The 13,480-nt window shown below is 41.2% G+C and overlaps 1 protein-coding gene across 1 annotated transcript in view; it reads right to left on the bottom strand.

The window, feature by feature from the left end:
• Ca10 (carbonic anhydrase 10) overlaps positions 1–13,480 on the bottom strand; it is a 489,824-nt gene that overhangs the window by 271,942 nt on the left and 204,402 nt on the right. The window contains exon 3 of the mRNA XM_032911624.1: positions 11,769–11,911. Within this exon, the coding sequence (XP_032767515.1) occupies positions 11,769–11,911 (143 nt within the window). The remainder of the gene's footprint in view (positions 1–11,768; positions 11,912–13,480) is intronic.

A 13,480-nucleotide genomic window follows, 5' to 3' on the forward strand; every position in this document is an offset into this window, starting at 1 on the left:
AGGAGGACATTTTGTTTTCTTGGTTGTGTGTCTTCATGACCAGAAACAGAGGAAGAAGAGTTTGGAAAAGATGTAAGAGAAAGCAAAAGGATATTGGAGTACAGAGAAATGGATATGACCAAGTATAAGAAATAACATAATATGAGTAAAAGAACAAGAAGCAGAGAAGGGAAGCAAAAATGACTGATTGCTCACCAGAGGCGCAGGACGAGAATTAGATACATTTATAAGCCATGGAAGCCAACAGCCAGGTGTTTCCTTGAGAGACCTGACTGATGACTACATTGATTTCCTGGATGCTATCAAGAGGTAAAAATGGAAAAGAGCTGCAAAGACGGTGAGCAGCAATCCTCAGCCCAGACCTCAGGAAGGCAATGGTACCCATCGCAGAGCAACCTTGCACTGAGCCTACATTCTGACTTTGGGCATAGCATCTGAGTCTTCGCTGTTCTACACATCTTTCATTACTGGTACTCACTGAGAACTTGTACTTCTGGAAGCGCTGCTCCAAGAACAAACACAATTACCTTGGCCTCATTTCATTATCATTAATCTGAATCTTTGCTTGAGCAGTATTCATTTTGCCCTGAATTGTCCACTCTTGGCAACCCAAAGAGAAATATTCTCAAGGATAGAGTTCTGTATTACGAATCTTGAGGAGCAATATTGATAGGGATTGAAAGAAAGCAATGCCCACATTAGTGCTTCAAAGGGAATTTCCTTAAGGAAGGGGTAACATCCTCATTATATACTAATTCCAGGAAATGCATTTCATGGGCCCTGTCTTACCTCTACAGGGGCAACAGCATTCTAGGTGGGAAGGGTGAACTCAAAGTTCTCATCCGAATTCAGTGTATTCTGCCATCTCAAGTAGCCCTTAGTGCTTTCCAGAGTTCTTATTTTCTGTGATCTCAGTGTAATGAGGGCCATTCAATTTTCATAGAGCTCTGATTCCTGTTTTGAATGGAAATCTGGTCTAAGTTACTTGTAAACACTGGGGCTACTTCTGTATATCTGAGGCTTCATGGGAAAAGGACAGCTGTCAGGTAGATGAAATGACTACTTAAGATATTTTCCTTTCTGACAAGTTGATGATTGGTTGATAAATAGATGGATGGATGATAGATAAGGTAAGACAGAAAAAAAAAAACCCAAAAATACAGCATGCACATTTTTTGTTAATATATCTTTTCTCGATTAATTTATTTTCTCACTTTACATCCAAATATCTGGCCCCCTTCTCCTGCCAGTCTCCTCCTCCCAGAGAATCTCCTTCTCCTCCTTCTTTTGCTCCTCTGGGAAGGGTGCCCCTCACCCTACTTCTTCACTTTGCTCCATTTCTTCTTTACTTTTCTCTCTCAATGACTCTCCTAGAGTGAATCCTGCCCTCAGCATTGGGGGGTTCTGTTTTCTAGATTGTCTCTTCTCGGTAAAGGGTACTTCACAGACATGGCCCCTCTTGCAGAGGAAGTAGACCCCCTTATTGCTTTCATCAGAGAAAGGAGATTATTGATATGTCTAAACCACAAAATACAGGTGAGTGAGAAATCAGCAATGTGCTGAATTCTCCTGGCGTCTCTTTGCTCAGAACAAGTGTGCCTCCTGCGAGCTTCCTCTATATTTCTCACATGTCCCAAATCAGCCTAGACCTGCAACTCTTTTTAGAAATACATAACGTGGGGTTGGGGATTTAGCTCAGTGGTAGAGCACTTGCCTAGTAAGCGCAAGGCCCTGGGTTCTAAGCTCTGAAAAAAAAAACATAATGAAGGGGAAATTTCCCTTTTCAGGTGCATAGACTTTCATTCTCTAGAATTAGGAGACACTAGTGATGTATCTCTGAATTCTTCATCTATTAGCCTAAGATCTTAGTGCATTCGTTAACAATTCTATCATGAATATTAGCATCTCTGACAGAGAAATTCAAATGTGATTAAGTTGTGTTCTCCCGCTAACACCAGTTACAGCATCTCTGCTATCAAAAAGCAGTTATAGAGTATGTTCTTTGCTGGATACTGACATTTGATAGCTTACATGCCAGCCTTGCCTAATAAGTGTATTTTTTCTTGTAAAAGGTGAGCGTTCATATGACATGTGATGCTGAGAGAAGGCAAGCCCCTCACATGTGCCTGGTAGATGGCAATATGAAATTCAATCCCAGGTCTTAGGATTTCTCTGTGGTCCTCTGTCCGCGTCCCCTCCCCAGTGGAGGCCTATCTGGCTTCACTGTTTCTCCTTCTTCTAATTGCAGCTTTAACAGTCTTCCTCATTTTCCGGAAGCCTCCATTCATTCTGGACCGTATTCACTGTGAGGTGGTTTGCATGAATCATTTCTGCCTCCATCCTCCTCCTTGGCTCTAAGTCTTCCTCTCACATCTCGTATGTGTCATTCAGAAACGTTATTCCTGTCAAAACTCCCCATGCGGCCACTTCCATACCTTCCACTCCCACCAGCTCCTTTATGTGCTATCAGAACTTGCAATTGTGTGACTATCATTTCTTTTTAAGAGCCTCCTAACCCTCCAGTGTCATCTTCTATGAAGCAACGAGATCCTGTCTCCATTTTAAGTATGATGTTTTAAAATTCCACCCTTTGAAGTTTCCCTATCCACATCTGACTAAAAGCATAGCATTTTCTGGTACCTTGACTACCTTGCCTTCTAGGATCACAGACCCATACTCTCTGCTCCACAATTGCTTGCCTGTTTCTTATTATTAAAGTTAGATTTCTGTAAGTAGACCCCCTTATTGCTTTCATCAGAGAAAGGAGATTATCAATATGTCAAAACCACAAAATACAAATGAGGGAGAAGTGAAAGCAATTGTTCAGTAGGGCAGGTACTAAAGATCTAGTCTATATCATAAATACACACAAAGCCATATACATCCCATTTCCATACCAGACTTTCAGTGTAAAAGGCTTGTGGTGTTTCAGAGCAGCATCATGAGTTTTACATGGGTGAGAAGTGTATCCTGTGGAGGTTTACCATCGGTTATTCAATAAAAACCAGCACTCTAGTGTCATATTCAGATAAAACCTGATCTGCTTTCGATTTTCCTTTAATTTTGCATACATGGGGTCAGAGCATCCGACATTTAAAGACTTTTCTGAAGGCTTTATTTTATTCTATTCACCTTTTAAAATGCTGGCTCTTATTCCAAGACCTCAATAAAGCTTGGTTGTTCAACTAACACAACGTCTTAGTCCCCTTAAAAATTAATGCCCAAATAATTAACTTTCTAATGAGTGATTTCACTTCGTTTAGTGTATTTTACTATTATTGCAAATAGTTTTTAAAATAAGTTACTGCCATATGACTCCTATCAATCTTATTTTCTCTCCAAACTTATGCATATATGTAAATTTAAAAATTATAAATACACACACATATATACATACATATATATACATATATATATACATATATATATATATATATATATATATATATATATGCTTGATGGAATGGAAATGCCTCATACAAAAAAGAGTGAGTACACAGTGTTGCATACGCGCTATGGATATCAACAAATTAATTGTGGCTAGGTCCACTGGGCTATGAGCTTTATGGGGAAATTTGAAAATGGGGGAGTGATGATGGTTTTACCTACAAATGCAGTTCTCAGTCCATATATTTTCAGCTTATTCAATATCTCGTGATAGCTATTTAACTTTAGTTTTCTGGGCAGATTCTTTGATGACATTGTTTCCATTTGTCATAGATGCATCCCATCTTTTTCCTACTTTGAATCATAACAACTCTTGAATAAGTTCTCATAAATCTTCTCAGTGGTAATCAATGATAATCTTACACCAATCAATCACAGGGATCTAAAATGAAAATATGGAAGTCTATGTAACCCAAGAAGCTCCTCATCCAAGGACGAATGTACTATAGACAATAAAGCAAGTCCTAAAGGAAATATTAGTGAAGTACTTAAGCAAAATGAAAAAGGATTTCATCCTCACTCAGAGATCGAGGGAGTTTCGAAGAGGAGGTGGCAATGAAGTCATAGGGAGAGGATATTGAGAAGGTAGAATAAAAATTTGGGGTCATGTCAAGTGAAGGGTAAATTTTTGTTAAAGCACTGACTCCAGAGAAATTCATTCAGTGAGAGAAAACAGTACTATAGTACTAAGGCTCACTTGAGAGACACAGAAAGTTTATGCAGATTTGTCTTCAGAAAGGAGCTATGCATCTGGATTGCAATTGTAGCAAACACCATATTAAAGTGTTTGCTCTGTGTGTGTGTGTGTGTGTGTGTGTGTGTGTGTGTGTGCAAGATAGACATACACACATATACACACACAAAGGAGAGAGGGGATAGGAAGGAGGGAGGGAGAGAGGCAGGGAGGGAGAGAGAAAGAGTTATGTTAACAGTTTCCTCAGAGAGTGAAGCATTCCATCCTACAGGGAAGCTCCTTAAGCAGTTCAAGAGATTTTCAGGAAGTGCCTGAAACTGACCAGATTCACTGGGCATCTCCCTGTCAGAGTAAGCAACAAAGGAGCAGTGTCCCTCTCAGAACACAAGCAAGCTGAAAAGAAGACTCCCAGACAAACAGAGATGCTAAGAAGACTCTCAGACCAGAATGCCTTTCTGGAAGAAGCAGAAACAAACCGAGTGACCTGGAAGAGGTTTAGACCAACTGAAGGACCTGGAAAAGACACTCTCAAACTTATGAGCTGTCTGCAGGCTGCTCCAGGTTCCCAGCTTTATGAGTTGTCACCCGTGCTGGGGTCAGCTTTGGTAATGCAGCTATCTTTGAGTCATTTTTGCTCCTGTAAATCACCCAAATAAATCTCCTTGATTCACCAAGTTGTACTTTTGTGGTCACTGTACTTTGGTATGTTGCACAATACTTAACTGAGTGGAGTAAATGTATGTGCTGCAGCACCTCATCTCCTTAAGAAAAGTTTTGTCACACACACACACACACAAACACACACACACTTAGGTGTGAGTATACAAGGGTTGGGCAATACTCAAAGGCTACCTTTGTTAGTACACACACACACACACACACACACCTGTCTCTTATACACACCTACACACACACTATAGACACACCACACACATCCTACACATATCCATGCTACACATAAATATATACACTAAGCGTACATCACTCACACCTCCATACACACACTCCCCACACGCTACAACACACTACACACACCATACACATACCTACACTATACACAAATGCATACACATCACACACACACACATACACACTAGGTGTGAGTATACAAGGGTTAGGCAATACTCAAAGGCCCACCTTTGTTAGTACACACACACACACACACACACACACACACACACACACACACACACACACACACACACACACACACACACACAGCTACACACACACACAGACACACACACACACTTAGGTGTGTGAGTAAAGGGTTGGGCAATACTGAAAGGCCTACCTTTGTTAGTACACACACACACACACACACACACACACACACACACACACACACACAGACCATTCACATCTATGGAGACCAACTCATGCTAAAAGAAATCTGTCTCCAGGGCTGCTCTTATGCTGGATCAGGAAGCAAGGATCATGCAGGAAACAAGGGCTGGGGAACAATGAAAAAGGCTGACCTTGTGACTTCCTTTCTTCAATTAGACCCTAACTCCAAAAGTTTCCACAGTTTGCCAAGCTGTCACCAACAGCTAGGACCAAGACTGCAGAACATGAGCTTGTGGGTGCATTTAAAATTCAAACCAGAACAATGAAGCTGTTTGCTCCCCTCATTAAGGGTCAGTGTTCCTCTCTAAAGTGCCCCTCCACTCCCTCCCCTTCCTCCATCACCCCCAACCTACTGTGGTTTTGGTAAATCCTCCCCCTCCTCTTCATTTTGGGACCGCTGGTGATTTGAAAAGATCCTTTTGAATGTTTCATGTCTGTGGTGACTCAACCCATACAAATTCTAAGTAATAAGCAGTTAAAAGGAAAGGAAATTGGGAACAACGACAGGAAGTAGGTACCTGGGGCCTTACCCTGAACACCGTGCTCACAACCTCCACTTGAAACCGGCCTCTTTGAGATGACAGGAATGAGTCATGAGCTGAGGATGGCCTGTCCCTTTCTTTTGCATGTTCCATCTCATCAGGGCTTCTGCTGACTCAAAAGGCCAGATCGGACCAAATTAAAAGCAGACAAATGCAGGTTTATTTGGCATTGCTCCTGGGCAGCATCACTGGTTTCAAAGAAATGTCCCAGGAAAGTTGCGTGACTTTAGGAGAGGGTGATGACAAGTCAGCCAGGAGATGGGAATATGCCCAAGTGTGGTCAAAAGCTAAGGCCCTAGGCAGGCACTTGGATAGGCTCATCATGTCCAAAAAGTGGATAGCATAGGCTGCAAAAATGCAGAACAGGACTTTAGCACGATTCCACTGCTTAGAGTTTTTTCAGTGCAGTTGGGTTTGGGGTCTCGGGGTGTGGAGGGCAGATGGGGTTTCCCAATTTGTGCAGGGGGGCAGACAGGGTTTCCCAGGGGCAAGCAGAGGTTCCAGCTGAACGCTGAGGTCAGCTGATCCCAATAGGGGCTGCCCACATGCTTCAAAAGTGGATTTGATGTTGTGAACGGTTTGCCAGCCACTTTTAAAAACCGTGAGTTGATTAAGTAACTTTATCTAGAATGAATCTATTAGGCCAACACCTGTTTAAAGGGATCATATTAAAACTCATTCATTAATTTTCTTATTTGCCAATTTCATGCATATGCATAAGGTATTCTGGTCACCCTCGTCCTTGTCAGTGTTCCCTGCTGTCCTCAGTGCCCCTTCCTCCTTACAGGTCTCAATCGTATGTCTTTAGGCTTTGCCAGTGATCCACTGAGTTAAGTTGGAGCCATTTGTGTGACCCTGGGCTTTGAACTAGCCACTGGATTCTGGTATTTCATACCCATAGACAACCAGTAGTTACTTTGGTTTCATATTTAAAAATATTACATATCGGGTATGAAGAAGCAGACTGAAAAGTACTACCTTTCAAGAAAGGAAAAGTATTTCTTCAGTCTAAGCCTCTCCCAACTGAGCTATTTCGGCTTAAGAAAAACTGTGTCTTAAGAAATATTGAATAAGCACCTCAAAAGGTGAAAAATTATTATTTAATAAAAAAAATTCTCAGGAACTGGGGTAAAAGCTCAGTAGGTTAAATGCTTGCTGAATTCAGCTCCTAGAAGTACATTACACACACACACACACACACACACACACACACACACACACACACACACACACACACGTACTGATGCATGCAGGGGAGATAGACACAGGAGAACCTATGAGGCATCCTGGCCAGCCACCTGCCCTACTTGCCCAGCTCCCAACCAGTGAAAGAGTCTGTCTTATAAAAGAAAGGCATCTCCTGGAAAATATTACCTGAGAGTGCCCTGTGGCCTGAACAATCACACACACACACACACACACACACACACACACACACACACACACACACACACACACACACGCATACCTATATCTGCATGTGTATGCATAAACATGAACATGCACACACGTATATTTACACATACAAGCAAAATTTCTTCATTATATCCAAGTTACAGAACATTTTGATTCTCATCTAGTCGTTATTATTCCTGGTTGCTCTTATCTTGAGGTTGGTGTCAGCTCTTGCCTACAGTAATAAAAACCCTTATCCCATCTACCCAAGCTCCGTGTCAGGTCAGAAATGTTAAAATAAACACAAAAAGACGAGGTGGGTCCTTGGCGGAACTGCTTCATGGTTTTGTGGGAAAAGACACATTTAAATGCCAGAAAGAATAATGCTCACAGATAGAAATGTGACAAGGAACACATTTACTGGGGTGCATTTAACCTCCTGACATTCAACTCATCTCAGGCTTCAAAGCCTGGCACCTTACCCCCAATTCTACAGAATATCGCCTCTAACAGGCTGATTCTCAAACCTTTTGAATTGGACATTTCTTTACAGCAAAACTCTAAAATCAGAGCGGTGTTTTGAATCCTTACTTCCAAAACATGCCATTAACCGCCAGCTCTCTAAACCTTGAGACATGATTTAGCTCTTGTCTGTCAGGTTCAGGCGTTTCATCTCCTGCCACGGTCTATATTTTTATTTTCTGCCTTATGTGAATGTGAAGGCACCGCCAGCCAGCTCTGAGCTCATCAAACCCCTGACAGCACAAATCATGCCAGATATAAATATTTTCATTGTCAAAGCAAATGTTCCTAAAATCACAAACTCTCATGCCTTTGCAAATTGATTTGGAACAGGTACAACGTACCGTAGCGGAAAAGATAAAGGAATAAAAGATGCTTCCCGGAAAATAAACCAAGGAAAGGACCAGATCAACAACAATATCCTAACGTCTAAGAGACCTTTAACGTGAACCTATTTCCCAGCCAGACTTCCTCTTTCCAAGTACCTTTTAAGGCAGTGGCTCTCTCTTTATTCATGGCATGGCATTCTTTTAAGATGAAAGGTGGAGTATGAGTTAGTTCTGTGTCAAGTTGCCATTTTCCCCATTCTACCCTCAATGCATACTTTACCTAAAAACCCTTTGAAGACATTTTGAAACTAGTCTTTTAATTAGCACGCAAAAATAATGATGTGTTCACGTATGCAAATCATTGTTACTTGAGCATGCTCATCCCTTTACTAAGCTCTCTCATTCCCCTGGACCCATTCCTTTTCCAAGTATCTCCCCATACACATCCACACTTCTAGCTACTGTGTATGAGAAAACACACTGTGGTTTTCCTACCATCCCTAATGTCTCCTCTCATATTTCCTTCTTATACATTATATACAATAAACTATAGTCAACGTTAGACTCTAGGAAATACTAAAAACATTCTGTTTTACACCAAGGATAAACCAAAGGTATCTACTCCTTCAGTATTTTGCTTGGAGTCTTAGCTAGAGCAATATGGCAAGGGAAGTAAATAGATAGGAAAGAAGTCAGTCAAAATATCTTTATTTATATATGACATGGTCCTATACTTGTAAGACTCCAAAGACTCTAACAGAAAATTCGTAGAGCTGAATAGCCCTTTCAGCAAAGTAAGGACACAAAATTCAGCATCTTTTGTTGCTATCAATAATGAACATGGTGAGAAAGAAATTAGGAAAACATTCCCCCAAATTAAGGGAATGTCACAGTAAATCAACTGATAAAATATCAGAATAGACCTAACCTAGGAGGATAAAGAGCTCTGCAGCTGAAACACTGAGCATTCTGCAAGGCTTTGGAAAATATCCGTTTCCTTCACCAGCATTAGAACTCAGTATCCGATCTCATTGACACCTTCTACCCCACAAGCACGGGCCTTAGGTTAAAGTGTCTGCTTTGCTGGCTACCTTCCAGGTGGTTTATGAAACCCAGGCACCAAGCCTCATTCTGTCCTGGGTGTTTCTGTTTCTTTTCTGTCTAATTATGACCCTGTGACCCTCTCCAACAAGAAAAAGATAATTCAATGTCTATTTAAACTGAAACCTTCACTTCTAAATGCTGACCAGGAAACAGGCATTAGTGACTTCAAGTAAGTAGTTTGTGTACCGCATGGTGTGTATGTCAGCTATGTTAAGTTTCTTTTAGAGTTCCTAGATAAAACTGCCAGTGGAACAATTAGAATGATTTTTTTCTTTTAAATATTTTAATTAATTAATTATTAAAATTTGTTTTATCAGGACAAGGTTTCACTGTGTAGCCGTGGCTGTCTGGAAGTCACTCTCTAGACCAGGCTGACCTCAAACTCACAGAGATCTGCCTGCTTCTACCTTTTGAGTGCTGGAAGGAAAGCATGTGCACTGATCCTAGCTTGGTTTTCTTCTTCTATAGAATCAGAGCAATCAAGTCATCTAGATAGAAACTCTCTATGAAAAATTGATTCCCAAACAATTTTTAAAAGATCATCCAAACACTGCATAGCTAGACAGTCTCAATCTCACATGGCATGACGATTTTCTACATAGGAGCATTATGTGTATTTGAGTGTTTGGTACGTGTATGTGTGTCTGTGTGTACAGATGTGCTTGCCTGTATATGTGAAAGCTGAGGCCTCTCTATGTTTTTTGAGAGAAGATGTCTCACTGAACCCTGAGCTGGCCACTTTGCTTTAATTGTCTGTGCTTTGACCTGGCCTCACCTCCCATGACCTTGAGCTACAAGTACTATAAGCACTTGCCTGCTAAGCCATTTCTCCAGCCCCATGCAACACTTCTTAAAATCTGCCCTTTGACAGTCAAGACCACCAACAACTTTTTATGTAGGTGTATGCGTGTGTTTGTGTGCGTGCATGCACGTACATAAATGACATGGTACAAAACATGTTCAAATATATCAGCAAAGGTAAAAATATAACATACAAATGGATTAGTGCAGATGGGAAAAAGGCTTCAGAGGAGGAAGAATGGCAGAACCTGAAAAATCTAGCATTGGAGAAGGATCTGCCAGGAATGACAAATGTCTATAATTTCAGCCCTAGCTTTTTTGCACACAAGTAGCTTTTCCTGTCTTTTGAATTCACAACACCGAAATCACCTTCAAATACAATTTTCTATGCGTGTGCATTTCCCCAACTCTAATATCTTAGCCAACAGTAAAAGGTTGTGAAATAGAAACAAGTCAGCAAGAGAAAATACCAGAGTCTAGCAATGAGTGGCCCCAAAGGCACTGTGCCCTTCACAAATTAAGGAGGTGCACCTGGCAGGAGGAGAGGGCAGGACTGATTCTGGTATAAGACTCGAAAAGCACAGCTCAGCATTTCCGGACAGAAGGGAGGATTCTTAGCCAGAGAGATGCCCCTAGGAAGATTAATTATTGATTTTCTTATAAATCATCTAAGGGGATTGTTGTTTGTTTTCCCTCCCAGGATGATAAACGTCTGATTTTACTTTTGTTAAAATAAATTCCTCCTGCTTCAGTGCAGTTAAATGAAGACCAAAAGAAGAGGCCCAGGTGTCAGGTTTTCCAACATGGGAGGCAGGGGAGTCAACTGGGTTCTGACCTTCATGGGGTACCAAGGGATAGGATCTCAAGCAACTTCCTGGGGTCCTGAAGGGCTCTAGTAGACCCAAGCATGGTAACCGTGGCTCTTCCCTACCCCCTCTACCTTGGCAAACCATTAGGTTATATTCCTAAAGCTCGTCACCAAGGTCTGTCTCCTTGTTTGTCTACTTCCTCCAATATGAGGCTGACCACCAAGGCTCAGCTATCAAAGTATTGAAGACCAGCAATCAAAAGACCCCTCCCCAATTGGGCCACCTTAATTAACCTTCCCAATCAAAATTAAACGTCTCGTCCTAGCATGCGGTTTCCCTTTTCTCTTTACAAACTGCCATTTGTGTACGGACCAAGTCTGTTTCTTTAATATACAGAAGCAGTCCTTTGTTTCTCCCCCTACCCCCTTGTTTCTTTTCCCTTCTCCCTCACCCTCTATCTCCTGTCTTTGTCTCTTACTCCCTGTCCTTTGACCCTCTGGGGCAAATAAATCACCTTTGTGTGGAGAACTTGTTCTTAGGGTGTCTTGGGCCAATTCTGATCTCTTCAGGTGCAAGAGTTGTAAGACACATTTTATGAAGGACAATTTACAAACTTTATGAAAAAATAGCATTATTTGGACATAACTGTATTTGTCCAGAGTAGTTTTGAGGTCTGTGATCATTGCTATGTTTCACACATCACACAGCCTAAGATCCAGAATCCCAGCTCTGACAATGAACGTCACGCATCATTATGGAAGCAACATGGCGGCCTTACCTTCCTGCCCCCAGTGTTGATTCGAAGAGGTGTCAGAAAGGGGTCGAAGATCATGTGACTGGTCTCTATGTTGACAGGGGACTGACGCTTCCCCACAGAGCAAAGATTCCAAGCTGAGTTCACCAATCCCCAGAAAGAAGGAACTAGGAACAAAATGAAATTATAGAATTAGGCTGGGTGGAAAGGTGGGGAAACAGTGTATTAAAAGACAATCTAAGTTACAAGCTGGTAAAATGAAGAATGCCAAGTGACATTCCAACAATGTAGGGAAACATCAAGGTGTGCCATGGTAGTTTCCCAGACCTCAATCTTGGTCAATTTCTCCAGTATTGTAGTCAGGATCTCTGAAGATCAGATTTTTCTCACTTTATGCACAGTCATCCTATAGCCTCTTTTTTGGGTTCATGCTTTGATATGAATAGTATCTTTTAAGTTATATCCTCTTTGCCACATGCTCAGAGTGCACCAAATATTTAACAACACCAGAGTGGATTCTCTGATCCCCCTCCTCGGCAGGAATGATGTGAGAATCAGCAGTATATAGTCTTAAAAATATATACAGCTTATCAAAGTAAGTATCATTTGACATATACAAGGTGATTTTCTGTGGGTTGTCAAGACCAAACTGAGAGAATGGTTTATTTTTAAGGCCCCTTCCTCCCCCAATCAACACTTTTTTTTTTTTGACAGGACCTTGGGCAACTTGCCTCTATCTTTGTTTGGTTCAGCATTGTGTGATTAAACTAATGTTCCAGCAACTAAAGAATGTGATCATTTGAGAGACAGGAAAAAAAAAATCACGTCATAGAGTGCAAAGATGCAAAGGAAAACTGAGCTCACTTTCAGTGTTGCAGTAAAACACCTATTAGTATAATTTTTACAAGATTTCCGGTCTTATTTCCTTGTATTTAACAGTGAAGTAATAGGAAGACTTAACGCTTAAGAGTTTGTGTTTACCAAGAAAATATACCTTTAACATTTACTGGCCCATCACTATTTTTACTGAAGTATAGAAGCCATGTGTCTCCTTTTTCCTCTGTGATATTTTGGCCATTCATCCACTAATCTATCATAGTACATGTAGTAAGCTCCTACCATTGTCTTATGCCCTAGTGTAGGTTGACGATCAAGGAAAGAATAAACAGATGGGGGGGGTGCTGGGACACTATAGAAGAAGGGCATCCAGCTCTGCCTCAGAGGAGTGGAGCCCGAGAGTGATTATTGATGAATGCGACAATCACGACATAATCCTTTCACAGGCACCTACCACCTCAGAAACTCAAGTTGAATAGAGCTGTTAACTTATAGCAATCGTGACTGTCCAGATCATAATAGCTAAAAATCAAATCTGGAGAGGAATCTGGGAAGCACTAGCCAAACAGTTTTATCTCTCTGAACAGTTGTGATCAATGGGGTGTTTAGTCCCATTCAAACCCCAAATTCTATGGCCTTAGTATTAGTTCTAGTCAACACGGGACAGAAACAGATTTCCAGACAAATACTTCAATGCCAACATGTGATGAGATTCATATCTAATTTAGCTTAATCCATTCCAAGGAGCCTCCAGAGTCTCTGTATCATTTGAGAAGCTTGAATTGGCTTCCTCAACATGAAAAAATTTTCAGTATGGTAGCAATGGCCAGAAAGAGAAAGGGAGGGGATTGAAGAGGAGGAAGAGGAAGAGGAGAAGCAAGAAAACTTAATCATGGATT

The sequence above is a fragment of the Rattus rattus genome, chromosome 9 (genome assembly GCF_011064425.1).
Source record: "Rattus rattus isolate New Zealand chromosome 9, Rrattus_CSIRO_v1, whole genome shotgun sequence".
NCBI classification, from domain to species: Eukaryota; Metazoa; Chordata; class Mammalia; order Rodentia; family Muridae; genus Rattus; species Rattus rattus.